Genomic DNA, 17541 nt, shown 5'->3' on the forward strand with positions numbered 1-17541 from the left:
CCATTTTGAAACTATCCACATAGCTATAGCTAGGGCTGTAGGGAGAGAAGCAACCAACTTCAAGTATGCAGAAACACCAGTCTGTAGCAGAAAATGAAGCTAATGAATTTAGTGGGGAGAACAGTTGAGCTCAATGTGGCTCTAACATCTGGGCTCTTAACTCCCACTCTATACCTTGTTTCAATGGGAAAGCCAGCTGGGCCACTGACTGATTCAAGTATCCTTTGCAGCTGATGAACAGCCCCACCCTGCTCAGCAACCCATGGATAAGTGTTTACAGCCCATCTTCTAACAGCTATATGTACCCCTACATGAGGGGGAAATACAGAAAACATTAAATGATAAGTGTTTACAGCCCACCTTCTAACAGCTGTATGTACTCCTACATGGTGGGGGGGGGGGGTGCGGAATACAGAAAACATTAAATGAGACACCTTCCCTCATCCTCAAAAAAATTTAAATATAGTTGGTAAGAAATAATTAGCAGCAAACAAACAGGCAAATAAGGGCCAACCTCTGTGACACAAGACAGGAGAATGATTGTCTTTGAAAGAAGAAACTCAAAGGCCCTAGAGATGGAAACCATTATGCTTGATTCACTTCTGTTTTTAGGAAGGTACAAACCCAGCCTTACGGAATTGCATGAGTCACAACTGTTGGAGACATTTCTGAATTGGCACCACATCCTAGGACACAGATCTGTCCTGCTGTATTATTACTTGGCAAGTGTTTTGAAGATGTGAGCAACATTCCCAACCACAAGTCTACTCTTTTATGAATAATGTTCAGGCAGAATAAGTCTATAGAAAATAAACCATCAAATAAAATCAACATGATGCCTTTGCATATTATGTATGACCACGTTGTGATTTGCAAAATAACATCAGCAACTTATGCCAAAATCCAATCCACATTTGTCTATACAGACCAAACACTTGATTCCCTTTTCACCTTCGGTTTTCTAGTATTTATCACCAAATCATGTGGTATTTTCTGCCATAAATAAATACAATGCATAAGTTATTCCAATCTCATTCAATCAGTATAGCAACATGTAATCTTCCCACATCTTAAGATGAGTGTTACGAATTCAAAAGGAGTTCTAGCTGGTATCCAAAAAGTTTACCTTGTGTGCACCATTTATTCTGGCTAATGTTATACATATTGAAAGCCAAACTAAATCTTACATGTAGTATGTGGAAAAGTGAAATTTTCCCTAATGGTTTGACAGTTTGAAACTTAAAACATGAATTGCTTTATGAAGCATATTCTATGTTATACTATTTTATGTAATATAAATATTTATTATGAAATGCCAAAATTTGAAAAAAGGAAAAATTTTGCAAAGTAGAAATATCAAGAGTAAGTTTTCCTTTTCTTTAAAATGTAATACCTTAAAATAATCTGTTTAAAAAACATCAGTACAGAAAATGCTTACTGCAGAAAATGCAAAAAAAAAAAAGATGAATCTGTATGTAATGAGAAAGTTACTCTATTTAAAGACAAAATTTGCTAAATTCGTAGAATCCAAAAATTCCAGAGCTTGGAGCTATTAATTGTAGATGCGGAAAAGGTCCAAATTGCTTAAAGGACTTGCTCAAGGTCTTAAAAAACCTGAAGTTCTAAGAAGATCGTAAAGGCCCTGTGATGCAGTCACCACGTCAATGCTTATTTTCCTAGCTCTCACATGGGATTAGTTCAGACTTGTGTCACTACACAAGATCATAGTTTCACTTGAAAGAGTCTCAATCCATTTCATAATTTTTTAGAGTAAAAGGACAATCCATTGTTCCTGACAATTTTGTAACTGGAAGGAACTCCAGAAGTAATAACAGTACACCTATTGCAACAAGTACCACACATCCCAAGAACTTTGTGTCCGTACCTGAGGCTGTCGTCTTCACATGAAGTGAAATTTGCTTCCCAAGAGAAGCTAAATTGTGTGGCCATCTTTGAAGGGCTGTTCCCAAGTGCTCTGAAAGAGGGGATTAAAGATTTCCCAAGTCTGGGGTGAGGGGCAGGGGTTAGAGGGGAGAACTAGGAACTGCCACAATGCAAAATAAATGCTTTTTAAAGAAAGACACTGATTTTTTTGTAAAGTCTACCATCACTTCCATTTATGACACCCCTTTCCCACCTCTGTTTTCCATTCTGTCCCTGCCACCAACATCGCCCCACCATCTCTCACCCCCACAGGGGACCTTCAAAGAAATAAAGGTTATTAGATCTGGTTTCTTCACCTATAAAATGAGAATAACATTAAATGATTTAGGAGCACGTGGTGGCTCAGTCAGTTAAGCCTCCAACTCTTGATATTTGCTCAGGCCATGAGCTTAACAGTTGTGAGATCAATCCCTGCATCAGGCTCTGTACTGACATGGAGCCTGCTTGGAATTCTCTCTCCCTCTTTCTCTGCCCTTCAGCTATGTTCTCTCTCTCTCTCTCTTTCCCTCCCTCCCTCCCTCAAAAACAAACAAAAATGATTAGGTGATTTCAATGATTTCAAGGCTTCCTTCCAGTTCTAAAATTCTGTGGCTGGTGATTCCAATTGCATTAGACTAAGTTGTCTTTTACATTTTAATCCTGTTTGTAGCAGTGGTGACACAAACTGACTGTGCATTGCAGAGGCTTCAGACACCTATGTACTTGCTTTGTATGTTGCTTTACGTGCCCTGCAGAAAATTATTACTAATTCAAGTTCTAGTATACAATCTGATGAATCCTATTTCAGAAAATGAGTCTTTACGTGGCAGAACTTGAGGAAGTAGCATTTAATTTCCAAAACGAAAAAGCCATTTTCATCACACAGCTAGATTAACCTGAACGGTTTCTTCCATGCTATTTGGCTGCCTTGAAAATGGGTACTGAAGATCATCATGCCGTGGAAACTGTAACATTAAGATGCTTCGTTTTCATCTCAAAGGCTCTGTTACTCTCACAAATTCCCAGAGGCACCCAAGAATAATATCACTATAATAATTTTTTTTAACATCAGGTAGTTCTAAACCTGATGCACATACTGTGCATTTTACAAAATTTCATTAAATGAGACCCTGGAATTCTCATTACATTTTTGGAAGCAAGCAAAATGACTGCTCTTCCTACATGAGATTTTTGTGGACTTTGCCTGAAATGGTTATTTTCTGTTAGTTATTTATGTTCCATTCATTTCCTACGAAAACATTTAGGAATACTAGTATAAAGTATAGATTGTATACTATCCAGATAAGGATTCTATCCAGCGAAACCTTAAGAAATATTATGTGGCAATAACACCAAGCTAAAATAATTTTTATTCTCAGTTGATGCTAGTAACTATTCTAAGTACTATGTATTTTGTAAGACATACTCAGAAATAAAACAGCAATAGGGAGCTTTTCAAATGCAGAGGAACTTCGCACTATTCCAAGAAAGTACAAGTTTATGTAGAAACTCTTCAAGAAATACGCTTTCATCTTTTAGCAAGTTTTCAGACTGAGAAGAATTAAATCAAGATTAATTTATAGGGCTTGTCACACAAATTGCTTAATCCTACTGTGTTTTCATACAGTGTTTTATATAAATTAAGGTATTCCAATATACGAAGATGAACAACCCTGTCTTGTGACTGATATATAGTATTTCCTTTGAATTCATTTTCTGTGTCCTCATTTATGTAAACCACTGGTCCATTCAAGGGGAAAGCCAACTGGCCCATTAACAGAGGTAAAGTCATCTGAATCTTATATGACAGGGTTTTTTTTTTTTGCAGTTGTGATAACAGATTTGCATTTTTCCATTTCCGAAAGTTCTTGCTTTCACTGAGAACATAATAACTAATTTACTGTATTTGTAGTTTTGTACCACTTTATTCAATGCAAAGACACAAGTCATGGACTTCATTCTAAATCCATATGAAATAGAAGCAAGAACTTCTTTTTCTGGAGAAAGGTCACACATTACAACAAAGTGAACAAGGAAGCTAACATCCTTATCATTGATAACCAAAACATTATTTATTCTAGAAATTGAGCCCACAAATGCAATAATTAGTCTGCATAGGCACTGTGATCTTTGCTGAATTAGAAATGAATGAAAATGTTTTTCTAGTCTTCCACCAAAAATATTAAGAAGTAATGGGGAGTGATTTAAATTACTTAGGTGCCACATTAAGCAATTATGGAGACACAATTCAGGTCATGGCAGCCTCAAATGACAGCTGCATCCGGCTCAGGAGACTACAGGGCAGGGAAGAATCATTCCTATGTGAGAACTGTACTTAGCCAGATGGACCAACTCTCCTGAGTGTCTGAGATGGCTTTCTGTCATTTACGTGCCAATCAATCGAGCTATCATTTTAAGCTTATTCATATAACCTGGCCATGTTGAGGGCTTAAAAAATATATCCTTTAGTACTCAAAATTAGCTTGGTAAGAAAGTCTTGAAATATAAACAGAATAAAGTGCTTTCATTACTCCTATAAACCAGTGTAGTTTTATCTCCATGTAGGACTATAAGAATTTCTTTCATTAGAGAGTGGGAAAAAAAGGACCAAACCCTGCACAATAAGTAGGATTCTTATTAAACTCAGCCAGAGCTGTAACTGGAATGAGGGTAAGGTAAGGTCTCAGATTGGTACAATTTACTGCTCTTATTACAGTCTTGATCACAAGGACTGATTCATGTCATCCAATTTCTTTTCCTTGTCACAATTGTTTTGCCAAGAATCAACTGAATTGAAATTTAAGAACCTCCTATGTTTCTGTACAGCCCAGTGATGGGTTGTACAGCTTTGACCTTAAATGTCCCCTAATTTGATTTGATACCTATTCCTGCAGAAAAAGTATGCTGTATCAGCTGATCAAACATTAATCTTTCAAACCCTCCTTGGTCATTATATCTTAGGAAGCCATAATTTGGGGGGTGGGGGAGCGGTGGGTAGAATGAATATAGACTGAATCCATTTCTGTACTAAGCCAATTAGCATTACATCATCATAGCAGAAATATCTAGAACATTATCTCATATCAGTGATCTTCTGGGATGTTAAAATAGATCTTCAAAAATGTGAGATTTATTTTTTCATTTAAATGTTGAATCTTAAATTACATTTTCATCAACCATATTCATCAACCTTTTTTTAAGGTCCAAATTCAAGCTAATGTACTATATACAAGTGTTTTAAATAAAATCCTTTTAGTCTGTTTCATCTTTCAAGAAGCAAATCACAGTGGTAGAGTTCCCAAAAGTATTTCTAAATGGGATGACAGATTTGACTTTTAAAAAATAATCTGACCTCAGTCTCTAGGATCCCAAAGCAATCGAACTACCAAATGCAACACACACACACACACACACACACACACACACGATATGGTCAAAATCAAGTTAAAAGGAGGATGAAGAGTTTAATTTATGACCTGGAAAAGAAAGGTACCAGAAACAGAGCTGGAAGCTTACTGATTCTGATCTATGTAAAGACTATATATTTAGAAGAGTAGGGAAATAATTATATATGTGTGTTTGTCTATTTCATATTTTACTAAATAAACATAACCTCTCTGCTGCTTTAATCTAATCTAATCCAAGATCTAATCTGGCCATGAAATCTCTAGTATTGATCATATTGTTCTCCTTGATGCTCTTTGTTCCTCAAAGGAAAAAATAGTCTTCAGATTCACATACACACATACACAAAGGAAAAAGAAAAAAATAGAGAAAACTTGGTAGTCGTCTGCCAAAATAAATCACTCTTAAAATATTCAATAACTGAATCATGGGAATCTACTCCCAAAGCCAAGAGCACACTATATACACTGTATGTTAGCTAACTTGACAATAAATTATATTTTAAAAAAATATTCAATAACTGATTCAAAGGAGCTTTTTCCTTAAAATACCTGGGTAACTACCACTTGCTCCACTTGCCTCATTAGCTGTGATACGAATGTTAAAGATATATTCAGTCGTATAAGAATATATACACTCAGAGATCCTTTTGAGAAACTGTTCCTGAGTTTTCTAGCCATCTCTGCACCAATATTTACTATCCAAGCAAAACACACAAGTGAGAAAAAGTTATACTTTCTTTCTGTAAATCTCTATCCTGAATTTATAGTCATGGAGTCAGTAAGTCACACGTGGAAATTAATTAAAGAATAAATGCCAAAGAAAAATGGGAAGAGAAAAAAATCTTGGATTTTTTATTTTAAAAGTGGGTAGTAGTAATATACATCATTTTCTTGTTAAGCACAATTTGTAGATGGCCAAGGTGTGTGTAACGCGTCTGAACAAATTGTTGGAGGAAGTAAAGAGCATTAAGAGCAAGACACATAGAGTCAGACAGACCTACATTCAAACTGAACTCCACGCTTTATGATCAGTTGGATGTTGGGCAAGTTACTCCACTTCTCTGCATCTTTTTCTTTCATCTGTAAGTCTAGTCTAATTATAATACCTTCTCATAGCATTATTCAGATGATTGAATGAGAAAATTCATGCAAATATCTTAGCCCAGAGCCTGATATATTGTTTGTGCTCAATAAACAGCAGCTGTTACCATTATTCACAGTTCCTTGTAGCCATTTGGAAGAATGGAAAACAATGTTCAAAAATCATTAGGTCACATGGATATTGCAATAGAACCATTATACATCATATGGGTTACATTTTAAATGAATTCACTAGACAAATGCCCAAACTTGCACACATTAATAGTTAATAGCAAATGCGACCAACTATGAGAAAAATTATATGGAATTACCTGTTGCCTCCCACATCCTTACAAACATGCTTACAATTCTACTTCGTGTTGGGATGTAGTGAAAAAATTAATATATGCCGAGTTCCAAACACTGATGAACGGACCTATCAATTTAAAGTATGAAATATCAATAGTGAAATGTTATTAGCACATTTCTAATAGCCTTCGCATTTGCGTGGGATTTTTCATTGTTGGTAAAAGACGGTTATCCAAATTACATATATTTCAACCCACACTCTATGTTCTGCTAGGCCAACTCATTTTACTGGGCTCAGTTTTAGTGACACTTGGAAAGCTTCCCTGACCACCCAACCACAAGGATTTCTTGCTCTCTTCCCTCTACCCTTGGTTCCAAATACAGTTATTATTTACTGTCCATTCTTTCCTAAAGTCTCTTGGATCGTCCCTTTCTTTTTCCGTTGCCGTTTCCTACTGTTTTCTTAAGCCACGCCACATTTCCTGCTGAACTTCACTCAGTTGTGTCTTAAGTGTATCCCTTGGTAACAGATCTTTCCTGTATAAAATGGCTAGATAAATCTAGTAAGAGGCTTTCATCAGGTCACCCTCCCTTTCAAAATGTTCAATGGCTCCCTATTGCTAAGATCATTGTGATGGCCAAATTCTAAGAGTGAAAGAAGAGATTTTTAATGGCTTCAACCAGGACTTCCAACTAACTCACTCATTTTCATCTCCATGCCTCTCAAACTTCCCCACAAAAAATATTCCTAAGAGTGGACTCAAACCTGATGCTTGAGCTTAAATTTCTTTTAAGTAACCTGTTTAAAATTCATGATATTCTGACGTTCTAGTTAAAAAATATAACTGTGTTTGCTTTAATGTGAACATATTTTAAGTCACCTTCTCCCTCCCTTGCTTTCCTCAACACTGTTCAGTCCTTACAATCCAGGTCCTTTTGCTATGGTTGCTGTATAAAATACAAGTCACCCAATTAAATTTGAATTCCAGAAAAAGCAAGGAATGGTTTTTAGTGTGTCCCATGCAATTTTTGGATTAAAACTTAACTGGGCTTCCTGTATTTTTACTTGAGAAATCCGGTAATCCTAACTGTAAATCCATTTCCTGCCACTCTCCCCATGGCACCAGGGCTTTGAGATTCTTCTGAATTTCTAATACAAATCACCTGTGCCTCCCCCAACACCCTATTTTCCCCATGATCTCTGTTTTTATCCATACACTCCATATTTTTATGTCCAGATACCCCACTTCCCAGATGCAAAAGCTTCTTGAGAATGAGGATACTATTATATCTCTTTGTGATTCCATAATGCCTCACAGAAACTCCTGATGATTTATGGTCATCAATGGTGACCATAAATGCTTGTTAATGGAGAGATCGACCTAAAATCAATAAGCAATAGCCAACACTATTTATTAAGAAATAGCTTGGGGCGCCTGGGTGGCTCAGTCCGTTAAGTGTCCGACTTCAGCTCAGGTCACGATCTCACGGTCGTGAGTTCGAGCCCCGCGTCGGGCTCTGGGCTGATGGCTCAGAGCCTGGAGCCTGCTTCCAATTCTGTGTCTCTCTCTCTCTCTGCCCCTCCCCCGTTCATGCTCTGTCTCTCTCTGTCTCAAAAATAAATAAACGTTAAAGAAATAGCTTTCTGGGAGCGCCTGGGTGGCTCAGTCAATTAAGTGTCCGACTTCGGCTCAGGTCATGATCTCATGGTTCGTGGGTTTGAGTCCCGCATCGGGCTCTCTGCAGACAGCTTGGAGCCTGGAGCCTGCTTTGGATTCTTTCTCTCCCTCTCTCTCTCTGCCCCTCCCCCTCTCATGCCCTGTCTCTCTCTCTGGGTCTCTCAAAAATAAATAAACATTTTTTAAAAAATAAAAACAATAGCTTTCTTTTTTTTAAACAATTGCTTTCTGTTCCATCCAGACCTGTGCTGTGAAATTTTTCATAGATAAGTAAAATGTAGCATTTGCCCTCTAAGAACCTATAGTTCTGTAAACAAAAATTACACATCAAAAAGTAGTAATGAATGACCCTAGACAATATAGAATCACGTAAAACGGTATATAATCAAGTACAGCCAACTAAAGGCAATAGGAGATCAATGTGGGTAGCACCCCCCCGAGCGAGGGAAACGCTGGGAGGGAAGATCTGAATTGGGATTGAAATTCTGGCAAGAATTTAGATGAGAGGAGAGGATTAGGAAGGGCAATGCCACCTGGGGGAAAGTTTGGGAAACTGCACCCAGTGAAGAGGAAACTTCTGCCTTTACTGCAGAGCAACAGTCAAGAGTTGTTTGGGTTGTAGCTGCAACTGGTTTTAAGCAGCTCCCTAGGATTCAGAGCAACTATATGAGTGAGAATCTAAGCAATGGCTGCTACTGGGTAGGTTCATGCCATGTAGAGTAAAGAATAAATCCAAACCAGCAATAAATACAATGTAAAGGAGCGCCTGGGTGGCTCAGTCTGTTAAGTATCCCACTCTTGATTTTGGCTCAGGTCATGATCTCTGGGTTCATGAGATTGAGCCTCACATCAGGCTCAGCACAGAGCCTATTTGGGATTCTCTTTCCCTCTGTCTCTGTCCCTCCCCTGCTCACTCTCTCTGTCTCTCTCAAAATAAAAGAACTTATGTAAAGAGTCTCTTAAGTAATCACCCACAAAGGTCAATGGGGTTTTGTCCCCAGACCACGTAGCAGAGGAAAGAAGAAACTTTTTATCAATCATGGTTATCATACATTACACATAGGGCTTTAAAGTATTGGCCCCTGACAACTTTTATATCCCCTGCCTTTATTAAATTATCAAGCTTAACAGAGCAGTGGCTTTACTGAAAATTATTGAATTTTGTTCACAAGAAACTGAAGACAGTTATTGAGGAGTATTTTTTTTCAGTGGGAATTCCTATTCTCCTATAGCTTTAATCAGTTACTACTCTATGAGAAGGAAAATCTTTTATTTTATTTCTATTCTTCAGTTGGCCCTCCCTAATGAAGTTGGTATCTTTAACATATGCTCCTAATAGGAGCTTAATTTTGCAAATTACTCTCGATGCCATATTGCTTTATCTTACAAAAAGGCACAGCCTATGAAAACTTGCTGGTTTGGGTTTTATTCTTCATGGAATTGAATGTATTAAATCATCAAATGTTTCTATCCAAAAAAAACTGTGAGGTACACTGAGCATCCATGTAAAGACCTGCTTGGACCTTCATAAGTGACATAATTTCATTAACTAAATAAACAAAAAAGATGAAGAAACATAGTTTTTGCCTTCTAAAGTTCCAAAGGCATCTGATAAAATCTCTCAGAGTGGGTGTCAGGACTGTTATGGCAAAGGGCAAATTGTGTTGCTTATTTTAAAGGAAATCAGCTAAATAAGGAGGGAAATTCTCTTAAAGAGACCCTCTGGATGTGGTAGGTTGAACCATATACACAGTATGACAATATTTGATCTTTGCATATGGTTCAAAGATGTGCGAATATTTGCAGCCCTCTTGGCACATTGAATCTCCTCCCGAAAAGAGAGGTCGAAAAAGGCATCTTGGCAAACTTGACATTGATTCATTTCCTGCATTTTTATCTGGAGGCCGCATATGACTTTATCCTCTGTGGGCCAGTGTTATTTGCAAAATTGTTGGTGGGGTGGGTGGACAGTTCGCTAAATGATCTTTTAGGACCCTCCTAATGTAGCATTCTGTAGTTCTAAAGCATCTGGGTGTTGAATCTGTTTCCTCTTAGCCAACAAAAGATGCACTTGTCAATAATGCCCAAATTAACCTTCCGGGAATTCCCATCTCCCCAAGGTACTCGCCCTCCCTTGGGTTGCTGTAATGATCAGAAGCCCCTTCCACGAGGTGAATGTTACCTATGAGACTCAACATGTTAGACCATTGCCCTTTGTTTATACATTTTCACAAGTTAGTGCACAGTATACCTTCATTTTTCTTTCATTTTCTTAACTTATTGATAATCAACAATAGTGAGAAGTCCCCACCTCCTTATCCCCATCTGGTTGTCGTTCATCCTGGGAGGGAAGGAGGAAGGGAATCACTCGCTGAATTCCTGCTCCTGCTTGGCAAGGTGGGTGCCCAAGCTCGGTTATACAGAGGAAAGGGGAGCCTCATCAGATCTCAGATCTAGGTTTATGGTGTGTGTGGAAAGAAGTTGCTGCAAGAAAGTGCACTTGGGGATGAAGAGAAAGCAGCAACACGGGTCCTTGGAGGATGTATCTGCTTAATAACCCTCCTGATGGGTTCTCTGCCTATCCCCAGCTGAATACGTGGCCACTGAGGCCGAAGCAGCAAAGGACACCTCCTGAGTCATACTTGTATATACAGTAGACCTGCCTACATCTGTGCTAGAACAGACCTATCTCTCTGCTAACTTTGTCTGGTTTTGCTTCTTCCATGGCTTTTCTGTCTCTCCTCCCTGTCCTGCTGGATCTCAATTCCTTCTACTTTCCTTTCTTTCTCTAACTTCCTTTCTCTCACTTTATAGTTAACCTGCTATAACATGTAATTTATGCCCTCTGTAATAAGGAATACACACTTGAAAGTCCCGTTTCAGTCTTTCTTTTTGCAGAGCGGGGTCCCTGGCAATATTCATTCTGCAGGAGGCTGTAATATTATTTGGGCTAAAAGAAGCATTAAGAGGCAATTCAGGAAATGAAAGACACTAATCTTGAGCCTCTCGTTGTAGCCTACAAGGAAAAAATGAAGGAACTGTCCATGCTGTCACTGATCTGCTCTTGCTTTTACCCGGAACCTCGCAACATCAACATCTACACCTACGATGGTGAGTTCCCCACAACAGAAATGCTCCTGCTAACAAGATCATTCGGAAAAGCTTAGATACCTTTGTTTCTCTCTCACAGCTCCTGGTATAATTAAATCGATATTTTGTAGATCTCACTATTGACTTGTTGTGTCTAGCTATTAGGTCTCACTGATTGCCTATTGCTTGAAACAGCTTGAGGGGCTTTTTTTTTTTTTAAGTAAACTCTACTCCCAACATGGGGCTCAAACTCACAACCCGGAGATCAAGAGTCACACGCTGCACTAACTCAGTCAGCCAGACGCCCCTGAAACAGTTTGAATTTGATGCTAACACCAACACATTAATGTCTCTTAAGACACATGACTAGATTGTTGTTAGCAGCATAGCAAGACCCACAGCATGTTCAAAACTTTTCTTTGCAAATAATATAATATGCTGAGCTTTAGTGAGGCCAGATCATAATTTGCAAGAAAATGCTTTATACCAAGGAAACTTCAAGAGTAAAAATCAACAACCACCACTGTTTCCCCCTTATCACTGTCTTCATAAAGTGTGCATATTTTGTGCATGCATGTCCACAAGCTGACAAGTTTCCATGATAAATGTGACCTAGGACTAAGGCCCCAGATAACAAGAATTTTAAAAGAAAAGTCTAAAGCATTGGCATGACTACGAACTTCATTTGTAGTGCAACATTTTCAGTTTGATTTATCCAAATTCATTCTATTTAGTGCGGTTTTCCTCCTGGCTCTGCCACTATCTGCCTGACCTCAGGCAAGTTACTTTGATTTTTCTGAGGTTTACTTGTCTCTAGTATTTTCCTCCCGCAGTTGTTGTAGGGTTTAAGTGGTCAAATTCAAGTCAGATGCTTAGGCACCAAGCCTGATCTCTAGTAAGCACTCAAAACTGATAGCTATCACGACCAAACAATATCATCCTCACTTAGTTCAGTCAATTTAATCCAATGGTTTGATACCATTATGTGTGTAGCAGATGGAGCTGAGGTATATTTTACTACCTGTGGACTGATCGTTTTTCTTTTCCATATGTGGAAACACATACATTGAAGATAAGCTGAAGGCATCCGTAGCAGTTAACCCCTTCTGTGCCTTTACAGCCTGTTCTAGGACTCGGGCTTTCTCCTCCCAAAGTTATTCTATCACAGCACACGTGTCATAAATGCAATCATCAACATAACAATTAGCAATTTCATAAGGAGATGTTCTTCATGTGAAAAGGTTTCAGTTGCCAACCGAAACTTTCATTAGAACACAAGCCCAGTGTCTGCTTTGTGTAAGTTCATTGAGCCAACAAATAAACCAGGGAGATTCTTACTCTGCTGGACACCAGTGACCAGTAATCCAGCCATGTTTATTCTGAGATTCTAATATCTCACTACGTGTTGTCACAGAGGCTCCAAAGATAAGTACAGAACAGGCCTGTCCTTGGAGGAACTTAAAACCTGGAAGAAGAGACATATGTACAATATACAAATAATCAGTAAGCAGAACACAGTGTGGTTAAGTGTGCTAACCCAGAGGTTACACAAAGTGCACCAGTAAGACAGGAAAGACAGTGACAATGACAATTTCTGCAGCTTTAGGGATTGAAGCCAGGGGAAGTAGAAAGTCAGAAGTTATGTATAAGTTGAGTCTTAAAAGCTAAATAGGTAATTCAACATTGTTCGTGCACTGCGTCCTAGAGAATTTCAAATTTCCAATAAATCTTTGTTAACCTTATTCTTCATCATTTAGCCTGAAAAATGCTCCAGCCATGGTAATTTTCAAAAAATAAATCTGTACCACTTTATTTTCATGTGAAGTTCATGTTTATTCAAGAGAAAAATAAACTTTAGCTTAAAATCAATTCAGGCTATTTTTTCCTAAGTATGCCTACCATTATTCAACTCCCTATGGATCCTGTTGAATTTCTCAACACTAAATATTTATTCTGTTAAAATATATCTGTCCTTATACTAATGAAAGAAGTCTAATATGTTCAGAACAATGTAGAGCAAATAATCCCATGCAGCATTTTGCTATTTGCCAGAATAAGAACGCTACTTTCAATTGCCTGAATTCAAATTACTTAAACAAACACATGCTTCACACTCTGTATGTATGTTAACATTCTCAAATAATTCATTTCTCAGATATGGAAGTGAAGCAAATCAACAAACGTGCCTCTGGCCAGGCTTTTGAGCTGATCCTAAAACCACCATCTCCTATCTCAGAAGCCCCACGAACTTTAGCTTCTCCAAAGAAGAAAGACCTGTCTCTGGAGGAGATCCAGAAAAAACTGGAGGCTGCAGAGGAAAGAAGAAAGGTAACTTTTTCCATACATTTTTAAATTCTGTCTTTACTCGTTTTCTTCCCTTCCCTCCTCTTTTCCCTCCCTCCCTCCATCTCCTCTCCACACACTCCCCCTCCACGCACACACATGCTGGCAGAGGTTCCAGGAGACAACCACCTCTACACCTGCAACATCCCCAACACGTGTAGGTCTTCAACAGACACAGACCCAGGCTAGTTCAAGTAAACATTGCTGCTTTTAGGCTAGTTAAAGCCAAAGCCCTTAGACACTAAAAGTACCTTTCTCCCTCTCCTGGATCCCTTATCATAAAATCTCCCTGCTGTAATACACGGTGCATAACTGAGAAAGCACAGCCTTAAGTAACTTTACTCCAGTGTTTGGAGGTGGGGAGGGGTGCAGGAGTGGTGATTCCTCCTTCTCAGGGTCTGTGTCCTTTCCCCACTGGAACACATGGTTTTCCTTGAAACTATAGACCACCAGATCTTCTGAAATATTTCTTCCCAGATGCTGTTCACCCCGGGATAGGGGCCCCGAGCTTGACCCTGTCCTCCTAAAGGCCTCACTTCCTGCCCTTGAAGTTTGTGCTTCTAAGATCAGGACCCTCTCCGGGATCTATTAGGATCCTCCTCTACTCAGTTCCAAGCCTTGATGGCATCTTTTTCCCTTTTTTCCATTAGCCCTTCTTTGTATTAGAGCACTTTTCTTTTTCCAAATCTCCAATTTTTCACAATCAGGTGACTAAGAAGCCAAAGGTACTAAAAAGGAGGGGCACTCAGAAATCCCAAGGACTCTGCACGTAAAGATAGAAGTTATGTCTAAACACATGTGTACCAACCATGTGATTATTAGAGTTCATCCCATCAAGATGCTCTTAATCAACCCAAATGGAATTATTTTTAGGAAATTCATTCCTACATTGTATTTTCCAATGACTTTATCATCATTTATTTTTAGAATCATGTAGTCACTAAAAATATGCTCCATGCATAGTCTTATTTGAATGGACAGTCCGCATTTATAATAATGTATAACTTTATTAGTATATTGCCTATAAAAAGTTAGCCAATACATCCAACACCTCTATGTTGGATAGTTACAAAGAAAACAAAGATACTCTTTCTCCTAAAAACTGAATTCTCCAACAGTCAAAGCAGGACAAAACCAAACACATGTATGTGTATGTACAGTTAACAGATACAGTATGTGTATCTTCAGATCAGGAAGAAAGAGCCAAAGATTAGAAGTCCTCAGATTACATTTTCTGAACTAAAAATTACGTTCTGTTCTGACCTTTGTAGTTGAAAAATCTTCCTGTGTCAGAAAACATCCTAATCACATTTTCAGTTTTCACTGAAGAGTGAGGTTCTCCAAGCATCTGACAAGTATTTCTTTACATGTATATTTATTGTAGTTGGTCAATTACTGTTGTCATAGAGGTGGATTTTAAAAGGAGGAAACTGAGCTACTAACTCAAATCTGTGTACAGGAAGTTGCTTTAACAAATGTTGTTACTTAGAGCTTTCTTCTCATAGTAAAGCTAACTTAACTTGCATTTACAATCCATCAAGACTTTGCTGCCAACAGCTCTAAGTAACTCCAGCAGTGACAGTGGGTTGCATCAAAGCAGCTCAAGTCCTCTTAGAGGTAATGGGCACCAGGTACAGATCCTAGGTTGCCACATAGAGATGCTGTGACCTGATTAGAATAGGAAGTCAGTGACTGAGCTGCAATTGAAACTTTGAGATCATGGTTCAGAATGCTGCTGGTGTTTCTAAGGTAACGTATTTGATTTGAAGGATATTATTAAAAGGAAAAGAACGACACAGAGATGATCAAAATTAACTCGCTGTTCTCACAAAACTCCCTGAGTTAGCTAATGACTGATTCCAGTAAAATTCCTACACCCTGGCAACGATAAATTATCAACAATTACACGTTTATACAATTGAATGGAACTAGAAACCGGCCACATGGCTAAAAAACATTTACAAATATTATCTAACATTATGACACTAGGAAAAATGTTTTTTGAAACCCTTAAAATCAGTATTCCTTCACGTGTCTGGTATTACTTGTTAAAATTTTCAAGGCAAAAATCATTATATAGATTATGTCCTTGTAGTAGGGTTTTAATTAGAAGAAAATATAATTAACAGAAAGTGCCAACTTACAAAAATCATTAATTGATTTTATTCTGTTGGGTTGTGCTGACTTAATAAGTGCTCATTAGAAGAACTGTTAATTCTCCTCAAAGAGCCTCCAGCCAGTGCATATATCTCAGTGATTACCTTAGAGGACATGCATGTAACCAAAACTCAATTCAACTAGCTAGAATACAAAGTGGGTATGTGACTAAAAAGTCTAGGAATGGTTACAGCTTCAAAAACAGCTGGATCCAGATCAAGCAATAAGGTCAGAAAACCTTCTTTTTATATCTGTCATCTGTCTCTTCCTGCGTCTAATTGGTTTCAATACCAAGAAAGTTTAGTTTTCAACCGTCAGTCCCCATTTCTTTTCCTCACAAATTAGCAACTCCGGCAGAAAGAGGGCTTTTCCTTCCCAATAGTTCTTCTTTTTTTAATGTTTATTTTTGAGAGAGAGCACAAGTGGGGGAGGGGTAGAGAGAGAAAGGAGACAGAATCTGAAGCAGTCTCCAGGCTCTGAGCTGTCAGCCCAGAGCCCAATGTGGGGCTTGAACCCGTGAACCACGGGATCATGACCTGATTCGAAGCAGATGCTTAACCGACTGAGCCACCCAGGCGCCCCTCAATAGTTCTTTTTTTTATGTGTATTTATTTATTTTGAGAGAGAGAGAGAGGGAGAGAGAGAGAGAGAATGCATGGGAGAGGGGCAGAGAGAGAGAGAGAGAGAGAGAGAATCCCAAGAAGGCTCCATGCTGTCAACTCAGTGCCAGTCACAGGGCTCCATCTCATGAACTGGGAAACACGAAATCAAGACCTGAATCTAAATCCAGAGTTGGAAGCGTAACCGACTGAACCATCCAGGCGCTCCCCAAATAGGTAAGATCTCTGCAGAGAAATGTGGAGGTATAGACCCCTAAAAGCAAATTGAGATGTTCTCATCCAGAGAAGGGGAAATAGAATTTAGATAAGCAAAATTGCAGATATCCACAATTTTATCTGTAAACGTTTAGTGTTAGTATAACAATTATAGTAACTATTTAGCTCATAACTGTACAATCGGTGAGCTTGTAGCCCTGCCAACATGGAAAAAAAATAAATGTCTCTAGCTATATAGAATAGTGCTGTCCGATAGAAATACAATGTGAGCACATATGTATTTTCAGTTTTTCTAGCAGTTGTATTTTTAAAAGTAAAAAGAAACGTGAAACAGCCATATGTAACTAGTAGCTACTGAGTTGGACAGCACAGAGACAGATGATCAGACCAGAAAAATTTTAGGGAACCATGGAGGAATTTTAGGCCTTTACTTTTTCAAATTGGTACCAGATAATTATTCAATTTCAACTTTACTATTTTTTAAAATAGTTCCTGGGGCGCCTGGGTGGCGCAGTCGGTTAAGCGTCCGACTTCAGCCAGGTCATGATCTCGCGGTTCCGTGAGTTCGAGCCCCGCGTCAGGCTCTGGGCTCCGATTCTGTGTCTCCCTCTCTCTCTGCCCCTCCCCCGTTCATGCTCTGTCTCTCTCTGTCCCAAAAATAAATAAACGTTGAAAAAAAATTTTTTTTTAAAAATAAAATAAAATAGTTCCTAATAA

The 17541-nt window shown here is 38.5% G+C and overlaps 1 protein-coding gene across 1 annotated transcript in view; it reads left to right on the forward strand.

Moving 5' to 3' along the window:
* The window catches only part of STMN2 (stathmin 2), a 48300-nt gene that overhangs the window by 16152 nt on the left and 14607 nt on the right, over nt 1-17541 (forward strand). Inside the window, exons 2-3 of the mRNA XM_047842510.1 lie at nt 11414-11509; nt 13644-13816. Coding sequence (XP_047698466.1) covers nt 11414-11509; nt 13644-13816 — 269 coding nt within the window. The remainder of the gene's footprint in view (nt 1-11413; nt 11510-13643; nt 13817-17541) is intronic.

The sequence above is a fragment of the Prionailurus viverrinus genome, chromosome F2 (genome assembly GCF_022837055.1).
Source record: "Prionailurus viverrinus isolate Anna chromosome F2, UM_Priviv_1.0, whole genome shotgun sequence".
NCBI lineage: Eukaryota > Metazoa > Chordata > Mammalia > Carnivora > Felidae > Prionailurus > Prionailurus viverrinus.